Here is a 26,219-nt window from a genome sequence, read left to right on the forward strand (position 1 = left end):
AGTGTCAGTAATACATGTGTTTTCAATTTTAAAACCCACAAGTGATTTATTATTCACCTCCCAATATTCCATTTGTACATTTAGTGAGAGAAACAGGAAAGTTACATACATAGAATCACTTCCAAGTTTTGCTATGAAGTTATTTCTCTGGTTGTTCTCTAGTTATTTTACTGACTCTCTTTCAATATTAGCACTATTTCTCACTCTGACATTCCTGTTCAATGATACTGATTTTAATCTTCAACCTTTACATTTTTACTGTTTTTAAAACACTTGTATTTATGAATTGCACTGAAATGTCCTTTTCTTGCTTTTGTTTTGCTATACTTTTTTAAAAGGAAGGAAATCTGAGATTCCATGAGTATTCATACATCACTGTACCTCAGGGAAAATAAGGTCCCATGCTAGACTGTCACATGCCCCCTATTCTTTGTCCTTTTCTATTCTATAAAGAACAGAATATAATGAACAAAGCATCGTGAAAAATCAGATAGACCTAGGTTCCAGTCCCTGCTCTGCTACTTATGAGTTATGCAGTTCCTGTTCTTCTGCACAGGAGATTACCCTGTTATCTGTTGTGAAACATTTAGTAAACTTTTCTAAAAATCTGTTGCTTCATCTGTAGAAAGTACCTAGTAATACTGACTTCACAGTACCCACTTTTTTGAAAAAATCAAATAAAATGACAAATGTAAACTGTCTTGTAGGTGCTCAATATTTCTTAGTCCCATCAGCCCCTGGCCCCAAGCCCTGTTTTTGCTATAGATAGAATAAATGGAATAGAAGGCCAGGGGTGCTTGTTCTAGATTAAATCCATCAGTTATATCTTTGAGGACAGTTCAGGTACTCATGCAAGTTGACACCAGAATAATCACCTAAAAATTACTTCTCTCTTCTCTAACTCAGTGTGCAAATCTATACTTTCCTTGACCCATGAATGGTATGAGTCTCAGTGGGAATTTGTTCCTTAATGGCGTTACACGTATGATTACACCTAAGATGCCACTATAACCCATAGAGAGCCTTGGGCCATAAGAGACAAATCTCAAAGTGCAGGTAAAATCTCAAGCTCTACTGAACTAGGTGGGTGTTTGCATTTAAAGAGCTATATTCCAACTACATATAATACCCACTTGATTTAATCCATTAAATCAGAGGATTCACTCAGGTGGACTGTAACTCAAGCATCCATTATAACCCATAAAAAGAAAGGAATTCACTCACAATGAACTTCCTTTCCAAAGATAAAACATAAAGGATCCTTTTCTGAAGATTTTTGGAGGTCCACATTCCTACCCAGGTCTCTGCTGATGGACACACTTAGTACTAATATACAACCATTCTAAAGATATATTTACAATGTTTTCAAAAATCCTACAAATTCCAAAAGAAAAAGAAGTTCAAGTTCTTCTACACAGGAGATTACCCTGTAATCTGTTGTATAAAATGAATGAATCTTGTCTGCTCCAGACAATTCATTCTTACTATCAGTTCTGTGGAGGTATGTATGCATCATGAGGAAAATAATGTGCTACAGAAGGTAGGAAAAATAAAAAGTTTCTACCTCAACCAATAATCACCTTACTCCAGAAAGAATGTTCTGTGACAACCTAGAGGGGTGGGATGGGGTGGGAGGTGGGAAGGGGGTTCAAGAGGGAGGGGACATATCTATACCTATGGCTGATTCATGTTGATGAATCAGAAACCAACACACTATTGTAAAGCAATTATCCATCAATTAAAAATAAATATTTTTAAAAGAATATGTATATATGTATACATACACAATAGATTATTACTCAGCCATCAAAAAGAATGAAATAATGCCATTTACAGCAACATGAATAGACCTAGAGTTAATCATATCAAATGAAATAAGTCAGAAAGAGAAAGACAAATACCATATGATAGCACTTACATGTGGAATCTTAAAAACTGATATAAATGAACTTATTTACAAAATAGAAATAAATTCACAGACATAGAAAGCAAATTTATGGTTACCAAAGGAGGTAGGGTGAGAGGGGACCAGGAGAGAGAAAGTATGAATTTGGGATTAATATATATACACTACTAGGTATAAAAGAGATAGCCAACAAGGACCTGTGTGTATAGCACAGGGAGCTATAGCACAGATCTTCAGTGTCCTATAATAATCTAAGTAGAAAACAATCTGAAAGAAGGGTAGAGATATGTAATATGTGTCTAACTGAATCACTTTGCTGAACACCTGAAACTAACACAACCTTGTAAATCAACTATACTTTGATTTTTTTAATGGTTAAAAATAATAATAAATAATCACCTATCCCTTCATTCCCTTGTTCAGTGAGCACCTTTTAAGCCAGCCACCACACTATACAGATGTGTGTGTGTGCTCAATCATATCCGACTCTTTGAGACCCCATGGACAGCAGCCCGCCAGGCTCCTCTGTCCATGGGATTTTCCAGGGAAGAATACTGAAGTGAGTTGCCACCTCCCACTCCACGGGACCTTCCTGACCCAGGGATCAAACCCATGTCTCTTGCATCTCCTGCACTGGCAAGCGGATTCTTTACCACTATCGGCACCCACATGGTCCTACTCTAATAGGGCTTATAGTAGTGTGTGCAGCAACGGGCAGGAGAGCTAAGAACACTGGTTATTCCAATCCCAACTGCAAAGCATTAGAGGGACTCACAGAAGATCTGAATGCATCTGACTGGGAAGTGAGGAGGAATTATCTGAGGTGGGCTATTGAAGGGTTAATGGCATTTTGATAGATGGAGATAGTAATCAATTGAGTAATCAGCTGAGAAGTATGGGAATCATACAGAAGCTTGAGGGACTTGGGAGGGGGAAAAAAGCAGCCAGAACAGAGACCTATCTATTTGCAAGGGGACTGGTGGGAGATAAAAATGGGAAAATAAGTTGGCATCAACATTGTAAAGGACCATAAATACCATAAAAATAGTATAAATATAACTATGTAGACATTGGGGAGCCACTGAAGAATTTGAAGCAGGGGGGCTAACATGGTAGGCGTCGTGCTTGAGAAATAAATCTGTCAGTGGTAGGTGAGAGACATTGGAGGGGACAACTGGAGACATTCAGAGGATTACTCCACTCTCCCGGGGTGGGGGTGTAGAATGAGCAGACAGAGTGAACGGCAAGGAGCAGATGTATATTACAACACACGTCTGGAATTTTTATAGTGAAATACAACAATTCAAACACTTAACTCCGATAAAAGACCACACTTATTTTAAATATATGCTGGGAACTAGAGAGTTAACGCAACAGTTTTTAAACCTCTGGAGACTTAGAATCAACTGAAAGTTTGGTCACCTCAATTTGCTCACCACAAACCATTGCCCTCAAAACTTGGGATTTGCTAAACATTTCAAACACTGAGAAGCCGGAGAGTTCAATAAAACCACATTGTGCCTGGCACATATTTCTCCTTTTAAACTAAAGAAACTTGATGCTTACTAATTCATTTAAATTTCATTCAAACTGAGATTTTGAAAAACCTCTCTGTTGCCCAGAGAAATCTTAAGAGCTTATTTTTAAAGGCTTTTCCTTCCTTACAAAAAGGAAATAGTTTTTCAACTATCCCTGAACCCCGGAAGTTAGAGATTCATAATCCATGTGTTGAAGTGGATTTTGGGGTAGGCAAAATAATAGACTAGAAACAGCACATTTTACCGTAAACCAGTTCATTGGATGGTTGAGGAGGACAAGGATTTTGACCCTCTTAAACACTTCCTGAGCACGTTTTCTAAAGGCGAGGCAGCAGGTGTGGATACGGTGAACTGAGGAAAGAGTTCATTCTGTTCTATGACTCATAGCAGCCATATTGGTTTTCTCTTCACTGTCAAGAGCATAAAAGAGAAATGGCAATTTAAAAAAGTAAATGTTAAAAAGTAGAACTAGAGAAACAATTCTCTTTGCCTTAAAAACTCCTCTTCCTCCACTTCCTCCCACTCAATGGCAGTGTTGAAGCATAGCTCTTCTTCAAGTGACAGCCATCAAGAAGTCGTGAGTATTTGTTGTACATAGAAGAACTAATGACATGGGGCTTTACTACATCTCTGTTCAGAACCTGCATTTAGGAAACTTAAAATAACTTAGTTCCTTTTAACTCAAATTGATTTTCCAACTTCAAGTTAAATTTTAAGGCAATGATGAGTCTTCTTTTGGTTTAGGCTTGTTTTCTTTTTGTTCCTTTCCTCATTTTTTGGTGATTTTGTTATTGTTAATGTTATGTTGTATGCATTTTTGTTTGTTTTCGGATATCACAACTGATTTTCTTATTATCCTGTTAAAGACCTTAGAAAATTCCCCAGATGCTAAGGAATTTCATTTCTATTTTAACTCAATCAAATTGCTCTAGGATTTCAGAGCTCATTTGTACTGACTTTGTCTTAAATATCAACCCATGTGAGGACAGTCTCCACACTTGATATTATAGGACAAGTAATGTCTTTGTTTGTCCTTAGTTTCTAAGTGCCATTTTCTGACTGCTGGTAATATGAACAGGAAAAATAAACGAATATGGTCATTTATGACCACTGATGACTTTTGAAAGACCAGAATAGACATAGTATTCTCTTTTCTGTTCCTCTCCTTTTTAAAATATTTAATACCCTCTTCATCCATTTTGGTCACCCCTACCCCCATCTCTGGCAACCACCAATCTGTTCTCTGTATTTATGACCCAGATTAGATTCCACATATAAGAGAGATTATATGGCGTTTGTCATTCTCTGACTGATCTTTTTTCACTTAGATAATGCCCTCAAAGTCCATTCATGTTGTTACAAATGGTGAAACCATTTATTGAAGAGACTCTTTTCCCTATTATATACCTTTAGCTCCTTTGTCATAAATTTATTGACCATGTATACGAAGGGTTTATTTCTGAGCTCTCTATTCTATTCCACTGATCTATTTGTCTGTTTTCATGCCAATATCATACTATGCAATTACTATAGCTTTGTAAAATAGTTTAAAATCAGCCAGTGTGATGCCTCCAGATTGGTTCTTCTTTGTCAAGGATGTTTTGGTTATCTAGGTTCTTTTGTGGTACCATGAAAATGTTTGGATTATTTGTTCTATTTCCATGGAGGATGTCACTGGAATTTTGATAGGAATTGCATTGAACCTGTAGGATATTTTGGGTAGAATTTTTTACAATATTAATTCTTCTAATTGATGAGCACAGAATATTCTTCCATTTATTTGTCTTCAATTTTTTTTATTAATGTCTTATAGTTTTTAGTATACAGATCTTTCACCTCCTTGGTTAAATCTATTCCTCAGCATTTTATTCTTTTTAATGTAATTGTATCTGGGGTCATTTTCTTAATTTCTCATTCTGATAGTTTGTTATTAGTGTATAGAAAGGCAACAGATCTTCGTGTATTCATTTTTTATCTGACAACTTCACTAATATAAATTATTCAAAGAGTTTTTTGATGGAGTCTTTAGGGCTTTCTATATATATCATGTATCAATATCATAATATTGTTGTTATATTTTAAAGATTTCTTGGCATCTGGTTCTTTTATGAAGAAATGGAGACTTTAAAGTCTAGAGATACTAATCTGTGAAAGCTGGGATTTGACTAAAGCCATTACAGCCCAGCCTGAATTATAAATTATGAGATTTGCTGTGTATTGTGTTCAGTCGCTCAGTCATGTCTGTCTCTTTGTGACCACGTGGACAGTAACCCACCGGGCTTCTCTGCCCATGAAATTTTCCAGGCAAGAATACTGGAGCAGGTTGCCATTTCCTACTCCAGGGGATCTTCCAAACCCAGGGACTCAACCCGCATCTCTAACATCTCCTGCATTGACAGGTGGGCTCTTTACCACTAGTGCCACCTGGGAAGCCCATGAAATTTCCTAAAAGCACATGAAAATAGATTGAAGTCTTTAATACTTCAATTGTAGGTTGAAGTGAGCACTAGTCTCATTTAGCACTTTGTCAAGAAAACTAGAAGTCCATATTATACATTTTTTAAATACATTGATATTATTTTCTACATATTATCTCTTTACTGGTTTTTTTTCACTAGTCTACTTAAAAATTTTATCTATAGGGCAACTGCACCATAGCATAGGTTGTTTCAATCTTAAAACCCTCATGAATGCTTTCAAGAAAATTGCCATCCTGGATAACTCTACTAACCTTCCAACTTTGCAGGAATCCTAAATCCTAAAATGGTGAGAATTGGCTATACAAAAGAAGTGTTATACTGTAAACCTGCTATTTGTGTTTCAGGACTCCTAAAATCACACTAATTAGCTTTTTTCATCTTTTTTAAAACCACATATTTAAAACTAGAATTTCAACCTGATTTCTCCAAGGCTTATCATTCTTGAACTCAGAACTAGAGCACAGATACAGCAAAATTATTTAATTCCATCATCATATATTTAACACCTATATGCTGCAGGATAATGTGAAATTTCAAAGAAAACTACAGGAATCTGGCCTCTGAGACCTTATCGTCTAGTAAGAAAGTCAAATGTGTAAATGAGAGTAAATTTGCTATCACACAGGGCACAGTGTTCAGGTGGAGGTCAGTCACAGGAATGGCAGCGGCAGGAGCACCTGGTCTCTGGAACTGCATGTGGGGGGTTGAGAAGATGATTTCAAAAGCTAGTGTATAAATGTAAGTTTTAGGATCGTACACTTTACAAATCAGCTGGTTATTTTAAATGGTACTTGATAATGATGTTTCTATAAACTAATTGAAAGAATGGATTCAAATTACAACAACAAACTTTGTATGGGGCTTCCATTATTAGCAAGATTATACACTAGATACAAGGAGTTACAACATTTGATAAGATGCTTTCTAACCTTGAGGAGTAATAAGTTTATACCAATATCTCTTTAGTACAAGACATATTAAAATTCTGTAAGAAAAAAATATGAAAAGTATTTGAATAGCCACTAACTCAGCAAGGACTTTCATTATAATTATTATAACATAGTGATTATATAATTATATAATACTTATCAGATCAGATCAGTCGCTCAGTCGTGTCTGACTCTTTGTGACCCCATGAATCGCAGCACGCCAGGCCTCCCTGTCCATCACCAACTCCTGGAGTTCACTCAGACTCACGTCCATCGAGTCAGTGATGCCATACAGCCATCTCATCCTCTGTCGTCCCCTTCTCCTCTTGCCCCCAATCCCTCCCAGCATCAGAGTCTTTTCCAATGAGTCAACTCTTCGCATGAGGTGGCCAAAGTACTGGAGTTTCAGCTTTAGCATCTTCCTTCCAAAGAAATCCCAGGGCTGATCTCCTTCAGAATGGACTGGTTGGATTTCCTTGCAGTCCAAGGGACTCTCAAGAGTCTTCTCCAACACCACAGTTCAAAAGCATCAATTCTTTGGTGCTCAGCCTTCTTCACAGTCCAACTCTTATATCCATACATGACCACAGGAAAAGCCATAGCCTTGACTAGATGGACCTTTGTTGGCAAAGTAATGTCTCTGCTTTTCAATATGCTATCTAGGTTGGACATAACTTTCCTTCCAAGGAGTAAGCATCTTTTAATTTCATGGCTGCAGTCACCATCTGTAGTGATTTTGGAGCCCAGAAAAATAAAGTCTGACACTGTTTCCACTGTTTCCCCATCTATTTCCCATGAACTGATGGGACCAGATGCCATGATCTTCGTTTTCTGAATGTTGAGCTTTAAGCCAACTTTTTCACTCTCCACTTTCACTTTCATCAAGAGGCTTTTTAGTTCCTCTTCACTCTCTGCCATAAGGGTGGTGTCATCTGCATATCTGAGGTTATTGGTATTTCTCCCGGCAATCTTGATTCCAGCTTGTGTTTCTTCCAGTCCAGCGTTTCTCATGATGTACTCTGCATATAAGTTATATAAACAGGGTGACAATATACAGCCTTGACGAATTCCTTTTCCTATTTGGAACCAGTCTGTTGTTCCATGTCCAGTTCTAACTGTTGCTTCCTGACCTGCATACAAATTTCTCAAGAGGCAGACCAGGTGTTCTGGTATTCACATCTCTTTCAGAATTTTCCACAGTTTATTGTGATCCACACAGTCAAAGGCTTTGGCATAGTCAATAAAGCACAAATAGATGTTTTTCTGGAACTCTCTTGCTTTTTCCATGATCCAGCCGATGTTGGCAATTTGATCTCTGGTTCCTCTGCCTTTTCTAAAACCAGTTTGAACATCAGGAAGTTCATCGTTCACATATTGCTGAAGCCTGGCTTGGAGAATTTTGAGCATTACTTTACTAGCATGTGGGATGAGTGCAATTATGTGGTAGTTTGAGCATTCTTTGGCATTGCCTTTCTTTGGGATTGGAATGAAAACTGACGTTTTCCAATTCTGTGGCCACTGCTGAGTTTTCCAAATTTGCTGGCATATTGAGTGCAGCACTTTCACAGCATCATCTTTCAGGATTTGGAATAGCTCAACTGGAATTCCATCACCTCCACTAGCTTTGTTCGTAATGATGCTTTCTAAGGCCCACTTGACTTCACATTCTAGGATGTCTGGCTCTAGGTCAGTGATCGCACCATCGTGATTATCTGGGTCAGGAAGATCTTTTTTGTACAGTTCTTCTGTGTATTCTTGCCACCTCTTCTTAATATCTTCTGCTTCTGTTAGGTCCATACCATTTCTGTCCTTTATCGAGCTCATCTTTGCATTAAATGTTCCTTTGGTATCTCTGATTTTCTTGAAGAGATCCCTAGTCTTTCCCATTCTGTTGTTTTCCTCTATTTCTTTGCATTGATCGCTGAAGAAGGCTTTCTTATCTCTTCTTGCTATTCTTTGGAACTCTGCATTCAGATGTTTATATCTTTCCTTTTCTCCTTTGCTTTTCACTTCTCTTCTTTTCACAGCTATTTGTAAGGCCTCCCCAGACAGCCATTTTGCTTTTTTGCATTTCTTTTCCATGGGGATGGTCTTGATCCCTGTCTCCTGTACAATGTCACAAACCTCATTCCATAGTTCATCAGGCACTCTGTCTATCAGATCTAGGCCCTTAAATCTATTTCTCACTTATTAGTACAATAATTATCAGATTATGTAATTTATTAATAATGTTATTTTAAATATTCAGTAGAATTAGTGCTCTGAAAGTATTGATGTTAAATTTATGAAGTCAAATCTCCATGTTTGCTAGAAGCAAGTTCCCACTTAAACATAAAGCATTCTTTGTTCTCAGAACCACCTGAGCTACCTCTGTACCAATTACTAATTATTCAAATTCTGGAAATATTGGGTTGGCCAAAAAGGCCGTTCAAGTTTTTCTGTAAGATAGTGTGGAAAACCCAAATGGGCTTTTTAAACCTAATAGTGGATACAGACATTGTTGGAGGAACTATGTATACAGTTGACAGAAACACCCTCATCATATAGGTGAACTTATAGCTTTTCTTTAACCCCAGATATTATTTCTAGGTTTAAGATTTCTCCTAGTACCAAAATGTATCAGCCCCTGTAAAGAGAAGATGCCATAGAGAAGGTACTCAAAATGAAAATAATTTTTATTAACATTTTTTGCACTTAAGCCAATCCCAGCTTGTGAAATTTGAAAATTACCATATGAGCAGTGCCAATATAAACTTCATAACCCTAAAATTAGTGTCTAAATAGTGCAGAAATGTGTTAATATGTACAATTTGTGAAATTTGTAAGAGAACAAGCAAGCAGAAAACGACTTTCACAGTCAGAGTCAATGCGTACATAGATTAGGCAGTGAGGCCTTCTGGAGCAATGTTTTGTAACTTCCAAATGAGAATATGGGGACCCATAGCCCATTAAACTACAAAATCCAAACAGAAAGCACCATTAGGATAGCTGTGAATGCCTTTAAATCAAGTTTTTTAATTCTATAAAAGTATTGAATAAACCCAGTATTTTATTATTACACATTTTGTTAAGATTCTTTAAAATTTTGCAAGTTGATTTTAACTGAAAGTGTCGTGTCCAACTCCTTGCGACCCCATGGACTGTAGCCCACCAGGCTCCTCTGTCCATGGGGATTCTTCAGGCAAGAATCCTGGAGTGGGTTTCTGTTCCCTTCTCCAAGGTATCTTCTCGACCTAGGGATCGAACTCAGGTGTCCTGCACTGCAGGCAGAGTCTCTACCTACCATCTGAGCCACCAGGGAAGCCTGATTTTAATGAAGCTATCTTCCAAATTTAGCCTAGCCAATCATTTAAATTTCTGTCCAGAAATGCCTATCACTGTACTCCTAATAATCAAAACAAAAATATGCTACTCACTGAAAGTCCTTTTGGAAATAAATGTTTCAGGTCTTATTTAATAACAGTATAACACATATCAACGCTTCCAAAGCCAATGCCTAGGATTATTATACAGCATGGTGATTTATTCACAGGTTGTTCTTTATATGAATTTTTTCTCCCAACTATACTTTCAGTTTATATCCTAGTTTTCTATTCTATTATCTCACAGCACAAAGTGCTCCCTAAATGACAGTTGATAACTGTTGATAAGTTATTAACATAAGTTGATAACAGTTGATAAGTTATTAACATTATTTTAAAATAAATTTATTTTCTTTCATTATTGAATCTCTTCAAGAGAGCTACCTTAAAGATTTTTTTCATTTAGCTTTATGAATGTCTTCATGTAAGAAAATGAAACTTTATCATTTTCATAAATGTTCACCCAGTATCACTTCTGAATTATTCTCTCATATATTAAAGAACAACTCGGAGAGCAGTGCTATATGGATACTTATGACATGCCTTTGTATTTTAGAAAATATGGGCCACCAACAAATACTGTATCTTGGCAGATACCTACCTGCCCATCTCAGACAGTAAGAATTTGCACAAATAAAGAATACACATTAAACCAAATGATTCCAAAACGTTGACATCAACATTCAAAACATTCAACATCATGATGAATGATGTTATATGCTATTAATGTATTTTTTAACCTACACACTACCATAAAAAATTAACTATGAGAAGGTTTTATGTATAGATTTATTTTAATATTTAACATTTTTCACATTATTTGAGCTTCTGCTGCAAAGATGCAAGACAGGGCCAAAACTAGGCTGGGGCAAGTCAGGCCCTTACCTCAGCTGCAAAATTTTAGAAGGTACCAAATAATTCAGTAATTAAGATATTTTATTTTTAACATAATATTTTCAAAATAAAAATTAAGAACAAAAAATATCAAAAATGAAAATAAAAATTGAAAGAGATCCACATTGTCATGTTAATAGACTATCACCATTTTGACTACAAGGGTAAAAAAATGGGAGAGTCTTGCTGTTTTCCTCTTTTCTTTAAGGCAAAAATGGCTTCTCAGCTCATAGCAACAGGAGATTAGCAATATTTTAGTCAAAATGATAATTTTGGTGACCAGAAATTATCTCTTATCACCTGTATTTACTGTATGTAACAAGTGTCATTATCTATGTAACAAGCTACGAATCCACTTAAAATATCTCACATGGAAAGGTGAATGAAAGTTTACCAAGAAACAATCCATAATTTCAATTTGCTACGTTTGTGTCATATTTCCATAATCCAAGCTTAAATTGTTTGCTTCTGATTCTATTATATAAACACAGGCATGCTATCAGCCACAAGGGAGATTTTCTTCTAGTATTTTAGAATGGGAGGATTTTCATAGACTACCAAAAAAAGGAATAGACCACTGTACGGATATTTCCTTTCAGGTTTATACGTAACACAGAAATAATTAATTTCATTTATTTACCAACACACTTTATTTCATTCTATATAGTTCAATATAGAAATATCACCACATTTCTTTTTTTTTTTTTTAGAAATATCACCACATTTCTTTGCTCCCAAACGTGGCAAAACTCCTTGAAAGCTGAATATACTCCATGTCATTATGTCAGATTTGTCCCTTCCCATTCTTTCTCTTCTTAGACTCTTTATTATATAATAATGTCAGAATTATAGGGAATTTGTGCAAATGAAACAAAGAACATTCGTAGTCCCTTTACCCGGATGCATGAGTTGTATTTTGCTTTATTTGCCTCGCTGCTACTTTCTTCATAATCACTTGAGAAGTTGTTGTACACATCATGCCCCTTTATCCCTAAATATTTCAACATGTATTTTCTAAGAACAAGGGATTCTTCCATGTAACCACAGTTCAATTGTCAAAGTCAAGGCATTTATAGATAGGATATTATTATCTCATATAGAAGTCCATATCCCAGTTTTACAAATTGTCCTACTAATGTCATTTATGGAATTGGGTTTTTTTTTTGATCCAGGATCCAGTTCAGAGCCGTGCATTGCATTAAGCACACTGTTATCTGTGTATCCATTATTATGAAACAATACCTGGGTTCTCTTTGTCTTTTATGAAGTTGATATTTTTTAAGAGTTTAAGCAGAGGCATATATATACCTGTGGCTGATTTGTGTTGCTGTATGGCAAAAGCCAACACAATATTGTAAAGCAGTTATTCTCCAATTAATTAATTTTTTAAAAGAGTTCGGACAGATTGTTTACTTGAAGAATATGCTTCAGTTTGGGTTTTCCTGATGTTACCTCTTTTGAGGGGTGGGATGTACCTCGGGGCAGGACCACTGCACAGGTGATGTTGTGTCCTCAGTGAATTACGTCAGGCAGAGTAAGATATCAGCTCCTCCTATGACAAGTGATGCTGAAGTTGAATAGTTAGTGAAGATGGTACCTCCTATACATTTGTCCACTAGAAAACTATCCATGTTTTCCTTTCGGATTAATGTCACCTGTGAAAAGATACTCTGATACTATGTAATTATCCTGTTGCTTTTTAAACTTGTACTTAATTTTATTATCTGTTAATGATTTTGGCCTGAATCAGTTATTACTATAAAGGTTGCTATGACTAATAACTCATTGTTTCTTCCACCTTATTGGTCAGAGCTTTCTCTTCCCTTATTTACTTATTTACACACATCCTTACTATGGGCTGGTGGAGTCTTTCTTTTTTTAGTCAGTGATTTATAATCCACTCTCCTGTTATTCATGCTGAGTTTCAAATTTTTGCATATTTGCTCAGAAAGACCCCCTTCACATTGTCTCCTCTGTCATTTTTCTACGAGCCCGTCATTTTTTGAACTCTCCCTTATTTTCTGGCATTACAAGAAGTCACAGTTCATCTTGTACTCTGCCTGCCCCAGTCTTAGGTTCACACATTGCACCAAGGTTATCGGGCTCCTTTTAGCGATAAATTCTATTTAAATAACAAAATGTGCATGCTAAATGTGCTTGTAGCTACTGGATATTGTTGCTTATAAGCACACAACAAAATGTGCTTGTTTAAGGGCACAGTTCAATGAACTTTGACTGTGAGTGCTGCACTCACAGTCCCTAGGTTAATCTCATCTGACCACTCCCAAATGTATTTCTCAAACCCAGTCTTCTCCCCCAAGCTCTGGATTTTATATCCACTTATTTCTACTAGATATCTTCACCTGAATTTCCAATAGACATCCAAATTCAACATGTATCAAGCTGAAATCCACCCCACACCTGTTCCATCTGCAGCCTTCCCCATCTCAGATGATGGCAGCTCCATTCCCCCAGTTATTCAGGCCAAAAACTTGAAAATATATTCAAAATGTATTCAGAATCCCCCCATGTCAACTCTCTCCATGGCTACCCCTATGGTCTAACCAAACCATCATTTCTTGCCAAGATTATTCCAGTAGGGCCGTAACAGATCTCACTGCATCAAAAGTTTGCTGCTACAATCTTTTCTTAATACAGAGGCCACAGTGACCCTTTTTAAATGCTGTGTTTCCATATTACTCTTCCTCTCAAAACTTTGCAGTGGTTCCATGTTTTACTGAGAGTAGAGCCCAAGTTGTTACAATGGCTTTCAGAGTAAAATTCTCACACACACCTCCACTTTGCTCTATGAACACATCTCTTTCTCCTCTTTTTCTCTCTCTCTACATGCCAGCATCCCAGCCTCACTCCCACTTTGGAATTAGTTGAGCTGGTACCTCTGTAAGAAAGGCTTTTCCCCAGATACCTGCTTGGTCAGCTCCTTCATGTACTCCAAGTTTTGATCAAATCGTAGCCTCTAATGAGGGCAACCTTGGCTATCCCAACACAGAACTCCTGATCCTTTGTCCCTTGCTTTCCTTTCTTCCCCCATTGCACATACCAGCTTCTAACCCATTTTTATAAATTACTTCTTTTTTGTTTATTGCTTATTTTATATCTCCCTTGGCTAGAATGCAAGCTTCTTGAAGATGGGGGTCTTTGTTTTGCTCACTAGAGGACCTAGAACTGAAAGATCTCACCAAGCATCTGGAACAGTGCCTGTCCCTTAGTAACATTTAGTAACACTCAAAACATTTTTTTTTTTTGTGGTCTCATTCTACTCATTGCAGGATCTTATTTCCCCAACCAGGGATCAAACCCAGACCTTGCCAGTGAAAATGCCAAATCCCAACCACTGGACCATCAGAGAATTACCTCAAAACATTTTTTAACGAATGAACCTCTTTAACCTGTACTTTGATTGATAAACAGAAATGAGTGAGAACCTATCAGTAGAACTGAGCCCACATTCAATAATGATGTGCGCCTAAGCTCCCAACTTCAGTTTACTGCTCTTATCTCCTTATGGTCTTGTTTACATCTCCCCACACATGAAATCTAAAACCAATTGAAAATAAAAAGAATTTTAAATCAGGTGGCATTTCCAAAAAGCAGTGGGTGTTGTGTGCCCAGAGTTAAGTCTTTGCATGCATAATAAACCCAAGTAACTTTCTGATTTTGGTCATTCCCTGGCCTTGGGGAGCGCCACATTGTAAAAGGGTCATTTTCCATCTATTCCTCTCTTCCAATATCCACTGTGATTTTGAGTTCTATAGAGGAAAAGGGGACATGGGAAGAGGCATGAGGGGAACCAAAATTTCTTTATGTATGAACGGTATGTTTTCCTACTAGGACCATTCAGTTGACTCCAGACCTAAATTTGGCAGCAGACATCACTCATGTGGCTGAGTGATTCATTGAATTTCATCTGAGATGAGACCTACCTTGACAGACATTCAAATAATGTGCTTGGAGTATTTCTGGACAGTCAACAGTCAAGTTTTAAAAGGCACATGTGACAGAAGTATTAAAAGATCTCTACTGACAGGATCAGATTTTTATGGCCACCAGTGAAAGAGAATATACTCTATCAGAAAATAAACACCCTTTTTGCTTCATGTCATGAGAATCTAGGTCACTCTTGTGCTGAGAGTTTTAATTCCTTTGCTGACGATGTTCCTGGGACATTAGGAAACCTTTCCTCGTGTCCAAGCTAGTGTATTCTCAACTCTTCTAATTCAGGTGAAGGATTTCATCAGACTACAGAGCTTGTAGGATGAGAACCTGTTCTAAATTCTGGAACCTCCATTCCAATATAGAAGAATAAAAAAGCATGACTGTTCTTTAACTGTTCTGCATACAGAAGTGTGTAAATTTACTAAGTTTACTAACGTTGTTAAGAAAATGAGGTTTTTAATTCACATTCATGTCTTCCAAAATTAGTCAGAAATATCTCCTTTTAATGAATGTAACATATCAGAAATATCCTTCTTGTTCTAAAAGAATTTCAAATGCAGAGTTACATGGTCTCTATTTAAGAAAGCGTTGAGAGCATCTCTTGGGATTCTCTCCTTTATAATGCACTCTATTTTTACAGAGTGGAGAAAATAGGGCTTTTTAAATGTATAACTTCGGAATTTGATTGCTTTCCACAGATACAACACACTCAGGGGAAATTGGCACCAAGAAAAAGGTGAAAAGACTGTTAAGCTTTCAGAGATACTTCCATGCATCAAGGCTGCTTCGTGGAATTATACCACAAGCCCCTCTCCACCTGTTGGATGAAGACTACCTTGGACAAGCAAGGGTGAGCTAGTTACCCCTCGGTCACTTCATACCAGCCCAGTGGCTAAGAGGATGTGCCTCCCCCAACCCTCCCACCTCCCCTACCTCCACTGGTAGCACCTCACTTTAAGTCCTACTTCGGGGCCCTGAGGAGCTCTGTGCCTCTCAATAGTTACTCAACACATCTGGGCTTTTCCCTTATATATTAATATAAAGTGAGGTTAATAGAAGCACTCTCCTCATAGGGGTGGCACAAAGACCAAATAAAGTAAAGCATGTTTACATGCTTAATAGACTCATATCTAGCACATGCTAGCTATTTTTATTTTTATAAATGTGCAAAACATTTTTGCACAACACTTAGAAAAACAAGGGTTTCCCTTGTAGCTCAGTTGGTAAAGAATCTGCCTGCAGTGCAGAAGACCCGGTTTCGATCCCTGGGTTGGGAAAATTTCCTGGAGAAGGAAATGGCAACCCACTCCAGTATCCTTGTCTGGAAAAATCTCATAAACAGAGAAGCCTGGTGGGCTGCAGTCCATGGGGTCTTTGCAATCCACTCTGGTGGCTCAGAGTGTAAAGAATCTTCCTGCAAGGCAGGAGCCAGGAAAGAATAGTGAAGTGGGTAGCCATTCCCTTCTCCAGGAGATCTTTCTTACCCAAGGATCAAACCCAAGGCTCCTGCCTTGCAGGCAGCTTCTTTACTCTCTGAGCCACCAGAGAAGCTCCAGAAGGAGAGCAAAGCTAAGCTCCCAGCACTGGAGCATCTGACAGCGTTCTCATGGATGCCACGCCTCTCAGCAGCCATCTCCCAAGAAAGACGACACTGAGATACAGGAAGAACCAACAGGCTGGAAATCGGGATATCAGAGATCAAATTTAGCTCTGCCTTTAGAACTGGGTGACCTGGATTAAAAGAGCACTTAAACTGGACTTCACCCAAAACCTACTGTCCCTTTATTTCCTGATGCTGTTGTGAAGTCTTTGTGTGCCATGATGAGGCCTTTGGATTTTATCATAAAACACGGGGAGACCACTCAACGGGAGGTGGGGAAAGAGCTGGTCCTTAGCAGAAGCAGAGCCCATGAGAAGAGAGGAAGGCAGCCACTGGAGCTACAGTGAGGGTAGAGTCAGCGACTACAACTCTGACACCATCTAACTCTAAGCAGGAGGTATTGTTCAAAAGAAAGGTGGGCCAGTGGCTAAGACTCTGTGCTCCCAAAGCAAGGGGCACGGGTTTGATCCCTGATCAGGGAACTATTAATAAGATCCCAAATGCTGCACAGCACAAAGAAAAAAAAGACATAACCAAAGGCTTGAAAACAGGGACTGAATCAGATATTTGTACACCTACACTCATAGCAACATTATTCACAAGACCCAAAAGGAGGAAACAACCCGTATGTGTGCCAGGAAATGAATGGATAAGCGAAGCGTGGTATAATTCATGCAATGGAAGATTATTCAGTAGTCTACATTGGACGATAGGTCTTTAAAGTACCCAATATTTTCAATTGCCTACGCTTCAGTTTCCTGTCTGTAACAGTGGTTAATTTCACATTTAGTCCACACTGAGCAGAGTAATTTGCTCATCAATCATCTAGATTTCTTTTTTTTTTTTTTAACTTTACTGTAAACCTCCTCCCCTAGGTAGAGACTATAAAACTACAATTTTAACAATTTAAAAATTTTAACTACAATTTTAGCTGTTAAAATTGTATCTATCATGTGTGTTGTACTGTGTACATGCACTGCTCTAAGCTCTTTACGTATATTGCCTTATTTAATCTTCACAACAGCCCTCCAAAGCAATAGTATTATCAGCTATAGTTTCTTTTTTTATTTTTCTTTTAGATAATTGCTTTACAGCATTGTGTTGGTTTCTGCCAAACATCAACACGAATCAGCCATAGGTATAATGGGTGATGGTCCCTCCCACTTACACCTCCCTCCCACCTCCCTTCCCATCCCACCACTCTAGGGGTTTGAGTTCCCTGAATCATACAGCAAATTACCATTGGCTATCTATTTTGCATATGGTAATGTATTAGAAAATTGAAATACAGAGAGGCTAAGCAATTTACCCAAGGTACCACAGCCAGTAAGACATGCGGCTGTCATGGGATGTGGCAGTCTGATTCCAGAACCTATCCCTTCAACACTGTGATTATTAGGGAGTGGAGTAAGATTTGTTTTACTACAAACCAGTTGTACATAGATAGTAGTAGGCTACTATTTTCAACTGTTTAATTCTTTAATTCACTGTGTCTCAAAGTAAATGTTTGGGTCTCCAATATGATTCATCTGAGTGGTGTTTTTTGTTTGCCTTTTCAGCACATGCTCTCCAAAGTGGGAATGTGGGACTTTGACATTTTCTTGTTTGATCGCTTGACAAACGGTAAGTCACCCAAAAGAATTTTCACTAAAATACACACCATAAAATGGGATTAATTTTGTGAAAAACAAAATTTATTTTTAAACACTGTTATTCTTTACTTCTTTCTTTTCCCACGTTCATAAATCTACAGCCATCCTAGAAGGGCCAGGGCAAAGGGAAATTCGTTCAGATGAAGAATAAGGGTTGAATTTGGACTTCAAATCTTAATACAATTTCCTTCTGGTCTTGATGACTCCAAAAGCATTTAAAAAGCACAGATTAGATCTTTCCTTGCGTAATACTTCAGCCACATGCAAAAGGAGGTCATTCGTTCTTAGTTGATGAAAACTAGAAACATAAAGGCATATCTGATCCGTCCTGACTCTTACTGGAGCCAATGGTTTTGCACTTTTATTAAGTGAGTGAGTCTGCTCCATTGCAGGTATTGTTCAGATATGCTTGGCATCATGAGAAGAAAATAATTGCTGAGGATAGAGTACAGAAGCTTAGATTGCAGCTGAAGGGAAAAGTAAAATTCTTATTGGCTCCACTTTTTAAATTCTTGTGCCTATAGAGGTTTCTCTTAAGCAAATAATAAGATCCTATTGTATTTTTAACTGCCCATCGAACAAATCTGATAATAGGGAATCAGTAAAAGACATCACATTTAATGCTAACCATCATCTACCATGGCCTTCCCAGGTGGTGCCAGAGGAGCCTGGTGTGTTACAGTCCGTAGTGTTGCACAGAGTCGGACACGACTGAAGTGACTTAGCATGCACACACTCATCATATACCAGGCTTGTGTTTTAAGTCATTACAGAAGATTTTCCTCACCATTCTATTCCTGACGAACAACATGTAGTGGAGAGAGATACAGCCTCAGACCCTGAAACTGAGCTTTGTGTGCATGCGTGCTAAGTCTCTTCAGCCGTGTCTGACTCTTTGTGACCCTATGGACTGTAACCCTCCAGGCTCCTCTGTCTGTGAGATTCTCCAGGCAAGAATACTGGAGTGGGTTGCCATGTCCTCCTCTAGGGGGTCTTCCCCACCCAGGGATGGAGCCCACGTCTCCTGCATTAGCAGGCGGATTATTTACCACTAGCGCCACCTGGGGAGCCTGAAAATGAGCTTTACACTGTCAAAGCTAGACCATATAGGGATGTATCTCATAATCTTGCGTCTCACTTTGCTCAAGTCAATTGAGAAATGGGGACCAGCACATGAAATTAACCGAGAACAAAAGAATTAGTCAATGCCCTTTATTAAAAAGAGAGTATAATCACAACTCATAAAAATATGAAATGAATATGTCAATGATTTTATTTAATTAAATTAGTTACAGATTCAGTAAAATGCTACAGCTAGTTCAAAGGAAAATTCAAAGAGTCATATATATGTAAGCAGTAAGAAAGGCTGAAATGAATTTGTCAATACCTGGGAAACTGGGAGGGGAAAATCAATTGTATTTCCCTCTAATTTCATTTTCATTTACACAGACAAGAATTGTCTGCGATGATATTGGTTATCTAAAATTTTGATTCTTGTGAAATAGCTCAAAGATAATGAAAGCTATAAAAACACAGAGAATGAGATACCCTAAATGAGTGTGCTTAAGCAACGCATAGTTTTCCATTTAAGATACCAGTCCTTTTCTTAGTCCATTTCAGTCTGTCATAAAACCTGCTGCTGCTAAGTCACTTCAGTCGTGTCCGACTCTGTGTGACCCCATAGACGGCAGCCCACCAGGTTCCCCTGTCCCTGGGATTCTCCAGGCAAGAACACTGGAGTGGGTTGCCATTTCCTTCTCCAGTGCATGAAAGTGAAAAGTGAAAGTGAAGTCGCTTAGTCATGTCTGACTCTTAGCGACCCCATGGACTGCAGCCCACCAGGCTCCTCCATCCATGGGATTTTCCAGGCAAGAGTACTGGAGTGGGATGCCATTGCCTTCTCCGTCATAAACCCTACAATGCTTTTAAAACTCAAAGTCCTTATTCTCTAGTGAACAATATTTCTTGAATGCTTAGTTATTGTAGGTTCAGTTTTGCACCTCTGCTGACTTGAGTTACAAAGTATCTCATGGTCAAATCTCATCTTGAGTGATTTTCCAAAGGAAGAATAGGCAATATGGTGGCTTAGATACCCCTATATGTAAAAATCATTTGAAACCAACCTAAGACACATTTTCAGTGGCCATTAAACTGCGCATTTTTTTAAATACCCATACAAACACATACACACACACACACACACACACATGCACACGTGTGTATGTACCCCTGGTACTGCTATAGGCAGATTCCTTTTAACTCTTAATGTTTTCATTGCCTGTGGTATTGGGGAAATGTCTGAGTTAATTTTTCTTGTGCAATAAGAGAAAACCTGGGACCAGATCATCATAATAATATCCTTTGTACTTGGATAATTTCATATCTAAAGAGGAAAAGAAATGATCCTATCAGAGAACTTTCATTACAGAAATTTTGGATCCTATTGTCTGTCTTGATATTTTAATAGTAATGAAAATGAATTAAAGCAGCTGACTGTTTTCCTATAGGAAACAGCCTGGTAACATTGCTGTGCCACCTTTTCAACACCCATGGACTCATTCACCACTTCAAGTTAGATATGGTGACCTTACACAGATTTTTAGGTAAGTCCTTTTTTCCACATTTCTACTCCATTTCTCATGAATAATGGCAGTCTACAATACTGTTTAATGTAAAGTGGTAAGAGCCACAGCATGGTAGATGAAGACCTCATATTAGTCTTAAATTATCCATCTTCATTTTAAAATACAGTTTATCTATTTAAATTGTTGAAAAAATATTAGTTATGCTTAGGCTTAAAATATAAAGGCTATGTGAAGACAGGGACTTTGCTGATGGTTCAACAGTAAAGAATCTGCCTGCAATGCCAGAGACACAGATTCAATCCCTGTGTCAGGAAGATTCCCTGGAGAAGAAGATGGCAATCCACTCCAGTATCCTTGCCTGGGAAATCCCATGAACAGAGGAGCCTGGCGGGCTTACAGTCCATGGGGTCACAAAAGAGTCGGACATGACCTAGTAACTAAACAACCACAATGTAAAGACAACCATCAAGAGCAGATAACTGTCAGAGAAGTTACTGATCTGCTCATATATTAACAAAACCCAAGCAAAGTACTCCTCAAATAATGCCACTCTGGACATGAGTTGTTGAAATATTCAATAGGCATTTTTTTTTAATGAGAAGAGAACTACTGTGTATATGGACTTCCCTGGTGGCTCAGATGGTAAAGCGTCTGTCTACAATGTGGGATACCTGGGTTCGATCCCCTGGAGAAGAAAATGGCAATCCACTCCAGTACTATTGCCTGGAAAATCCCATGGACAGAGGAGCCTGGTAGGCTACAGTCCATGGGGTCGCAAAGAGTCAGACACGACTGAGCAACTTCACTTTCACTTTCACTGTGTATATAACACATTGAAGGCAGTGTTTTGGGTATGTTATTTCTAACAGTTTCAGTAACTCTGCAAGTTGGGTGCTGTCAATATTTGACCCATGGATAAGGAGAAGTACAAAGAAGTTTTGTTACTTGCTCAAGGTCAACAAATTGTAATTGGCAGAGCCTCCATCCAGGGCCAGGTCTGTTGGATTTGAAAGTCCACCATCTTTCCACCCAACTGCACCATCACTCTTCATCAAAAAGCAGTCCCAGCTCTCATCTGACTTTATGTATATGCTTATGTATCTTCCAGTGAATTATCCAGGGCACATTGTTTATATTTTTATTTATTTATTTATTTTGACTGTGAGGGTCTTTGTTGCTGCTCAGGCTTTGCTCTAGTTAGAGTGCCAGGCCTTCTCTTGTTGCAGAGCATGGGCTCCAGGGCCCATAGGCTTCAGCAGTTGCTGCACGTGGGTTCAGTAGTTGTGGCCCGCAGCCTCCAGAGCACCGGCTCAGTGGTTGCGGCTCACCGGCCTCGCTGCTCTGCTGCATGTGGAATCTTCACAGACCAGAGGTCAAACCCACATCTCCTGCATTGACAGCTGACTCTTTATCACTGAGCCATCCTTGGCACATTTTTAATCACCAAATAACTGCCCTCTGCCTCTTAGTGTGTTCCTCACTTCTTTGACTTGCCACGTGGCAGTGTTTTGAATTTGAAAGCTGACTTGATACATCAAGAAGAAAATAATGGTGATGATGATAACAACAGCAGCAGCAGCCACCAGGCTTCTATGGTGTTTACACATGCTGGGAACTCTTCTAAGAACTTGCATATATTAACCCGTTTAATCCTTACAGTATGCCTTTGAGATCAAAGCTATTATTATCCCTACTTTATAGAGGAGGAAATAAAGGAAACTTGGTTAAGTAACTTTCCCAATATACATAAGTAATAGAGCCAGGATTTACATATAATAGTAAGATAAACCTGCTGAATAAAAGGTACATGTGGCACAACAGGATTATTGGAAACCAGCCAGAGCAAGGCTCATTCCAGAAACACAAATAACCTCAAGCTAATTGTGTTCCGAGAGATTGAGTGAAGTAATCCCCATGAATGGAGCCAAATAATTTCAATTTGCCTAAAGAGGGAGAATGCAGATACTTTGAGCATGTGTGCACACCAGAGTATGTGTGAAAAAGCTAGAGTCAGTGACAGAAATAACACCAGAATCTACAGCCAAAGTCATAGGCTGGGCTGAGAGAATATGGCCACACTCGAAAATCAGGACGTTCTATACACACTGAATATATTGCATCTTAGGCATTGCCTTGGTTAACAGCTGAAACCGGCAAGTGGCTTCTGTAAATTGCAAACAAAATTGCATTATGTCTGTGGTATCAAGAGCACTCTGGTCCTTAGATTGGAAGGGCATGAAAGATAATCATTTGATCTGAATAAGATAGAAATAAATCTAAGGATTCCTCAGTTGGATCAGTGAATTTCCACCTGAAGAATCCCAAGGTTTGCTCTGGTCTGTATTTGTTATTTAAGTGATAAAGCTATCTTTGGATGAGAGCAGGGCTTTTCAAAAGGAAGCTTCTTTTATGGCATATTATTCATAAATGGCAGCAAACTTAATTAAACTATAATGTGAAATAAAGTTGTCCTTTTCCCACATGTTTATTTTGCCTATGAATGAGAGCCTTCATGAATGCCAAAAAGAGGTGATTTATGAAGGTGGTGAGGAATCCCAAGGGCCTCACAAATCCTTCTAGCCTTTCTTCCCTCCTCCCTCTCCCTCTTCTCCGCTAACAACCTAGTAGAACTGCCAAGCTGGCAAACTACCTTCCTTTCTAAGGCATCCCCATGTTGCGCATTTGGGAGTCGCCGCTATTTTTAAGCAAAGGAGACTTCAACAAGTCTGAGCTCGTGTGTCCTTTGTGTTTTGTTTTTAGCTGATTGAGTTATCTGTTTACCTCCTAGTCATGGTTCAAGAAGATTACCACAGCCAAAACCCGTATCACAATGCTGTTCATGCAGCCGATGTCACCCAGGCCATGCACTGCTACCTAAAGGAGCCAAAGGTAAGGCAAGCCCACTGTCCCCCCGGCCATCTGGAAACGCCAGGTTAACTGCCTGCGGGGCCCCAGATCGCCCGACATAACAGAGCAACTGGGTTATGAGTCCTTTATAGCATGAATACAAATTGCTTATATAAAGGGTTCATGGACTTCTCTGGCTATCCAGTGGTTAGGATTTTGCCTTCCAAAGCAGAGTTCAGGTTTGATCCCTGGTCGGGGAACTAAGCTTCCACATGCCTCGAAGCCAAAAAAAATCAAAACACAAAACAGAGGCAATATTGTAATAAATTCAACAAAGACTTTTTAAAAAAATGGTTGACATCAAAAAAATCTTTTAAAGAAAAATTTTTAAAAGTTTCAGTATCAGCTCTGAAATCATGAAAGTAAGAAAGAAAGAAAGTATAATAGTCACGAAAGAAAGTAAATTTTCTTTATAATTTATATATTTGCAAGGCTGCATTAGGACAAAAACAACCCTCTCTATGACAATCTGCATCTTAGATATCTTCAACAATTCAAAAAGTTAGGTGCTTTTGCCTTGATACTATGCCACACATAGTACCACACTGAATTTTTCTAGGAAAAGTCTCCCAGCTCATGTTTTTTGATCAGCAAGTAGAATTACAACTCCTCAAGACCCAAGTTCCACTTCCTACTGAGGCAACTAGACATCCCAATTCCAGCCCAAGAGAACCTGTGTACATCAAAGACATCTGAAAAGTATACCCAGATGCAATGTATTAATCAAAAATTTTAAACATGATGATAATGCTGGTTACTCCAAACCTAAACATTTCTTAGCCATATAAAACCTAGCTGGTATAACATATCGGATGAGTTTTGTTAGGGTTTTTGGAAAATGATACCTCAGTCCAAGACACTGTTTAGTTCAATCAGTTTTAACATCAACCACTAAATATACAGACATTCCCAAGACAAAACTGGGTATGCCTCATCCTTATAAAATATCCCAAAGAACTTAAAGCTTTTTTTATTTAATTCTTAAGTAATTTGAAAATTGTAATATATCACAGTTGTATATTTAAAGTTAATGCTAGATTCCCATTTTCCTGCTTGTTTCCTTAGCTAATCAAAAAAAAAAAAAATGACAGCTTCTCACACATTGCCTCACTCTATTACACATTGGAGAAATATGCAAATTTTGCAATTCAATCCACTGTTGATTTCATATTCAAAGAAGTGGCAATGATATATTGGCTGAATGATATACAAAAGTGATTTTTTTAATGTGCCCATCACTTTGGCTTCAACTGTTTCCTTCACTTACAGCTTTCCTGGGAGCAAGGCTGACTTAGACTCTGCCTGTCCCCTCCCACCATAGAGAGCAGTGTTGCCAGCAGTCAGTGCTATTACGACAGCAACACACGACAAGGGTTGCAGCAGGAAGAGGAGGCCACCTGGAAGAGCTACATAATTTGAGTTGCTGAGTTATTTTCCTCCCAGTTCTTTCTTCTTTCCTGAAATTTCATGGGGCTGTTACCTTACTGACAGCTTAAGAAGGTTAAGGTCTGAATGACAGGCCCAAACGATACTAATACGATGATTCATTCCATGTGATTTAGCGAAAACAAAGGCTAGCCTATTTTGGGAAACACACCAATCAGTCTCCCAACTCCATTTTTTAACAGCTCGCCAGCTTCCTCACGCCTCTGGATATCATGCTTGGACTGCTGGCCGCAGCAGCCCACGATGTTGACCACCCAGGGGTGAACCAGCCATTTCTGATCAAAACGAACCACCACCTCGCCAACCTATATCAGGTAAGGGAGGCAACAAGATACATTATGGTGAACTGGTTTAGGCCCAGTACTGGAGCCTGAATCTCACTCTTGGAAATAGCCTTCATTCAGGGTCAGCCTTAGTGATGACCACAGCCAAACAGCATGGATTTGAAATAGGTTCAGAATATCCCCCAGGGAAGATAAAATTAGTTTGCAAGGATATCCAAGGAATTCAGTTTGCTCCAAAGCAGGTTTGAAATTGTCCTAGGTCGAACAGGATTCCTGAGTCTGCCTTCTCATGGTCTGAGACTATCTGTCTCCATGGGAATCTTCTAATATATAACGGCCAGTTGAAGCCAGTCCTTGTAGAACTTCTATAAATTATACTTCCCAGGTGCAATTCTTATTCAGACTTATGTTACATCTCTAGGACCATTTGTTAATCACATTTTAATTTTTTTGTTGGAGTATGGTTGACTTACAATATTATATTAGTTTTAGGTATACAATATAGTGATTCAAAAATTTTATAGACTATACTTCATTTATAGTTATTATAAAATATTGACTATATTCTGAACCTTTTTGGCTTCTGAGACAAAGGTATATTATCAAAGACAATAAGCATACTTTGTTGTTATAAAATATTTCAGCAACACTAGTAGTTTGACCTGAAGAACTCTTATCT

General features: G+C 38.4%; 1 protein-coding gene across 3 annotated transcripts in view; it reads left to right on the forward strand.

The window, feature by feature from the left end:
* PDE7B (phosphodiesterase 7B) overlaps positions 1 to 26,219 on the forward strand; it is a 352,307-nt gene that overhangs the window by 283,427 nt on the left and 42,661 nt on the right. For all 3 annotated transcript variants that reach the window (XM_086317988.1, XM_086317989.1, XM_086317987.1), the window contains 5 exons: positions 15,765 to 15,916; positions 18,226 to 18,289; positions 20,826 to 20,921; positions 23,692 to 23,792; positions 25,439 to 25,570. In XM_086317988.1, the coding sequence (XP_086174114.1) occupies positions 15,765 to 15,916; positions 18,226 to 18,289; positions 20,826 to 20,921; positions 23,692 to 23,792; positions 25,439 to 25,570 (545 nt within the window). The remainder of the gene's footprint in view (positions 1 to 15,764; positions 15,917 to 18,225; positions 18,290 to 20,825; positions 20,922 to 23,691; positions 23,793 to 25,438; positions 25,571 to 26,219) is intronic.

The sequence above is a fragment of the Bos grunniens genome, chromosome 9 (assembly GCF_055505025.1).
Source record: "Bos grunniens cultivar Pamir isolate PY7600 chromosome 9, Bosgru_T2T1.0, whole genome shotgun sequence".
Lineage (NCBI taxonomy): Eukaryota > Metazoa > Chordata > Mammalia > Artiodactyla > Bovidae > Bos > Bos grunniens.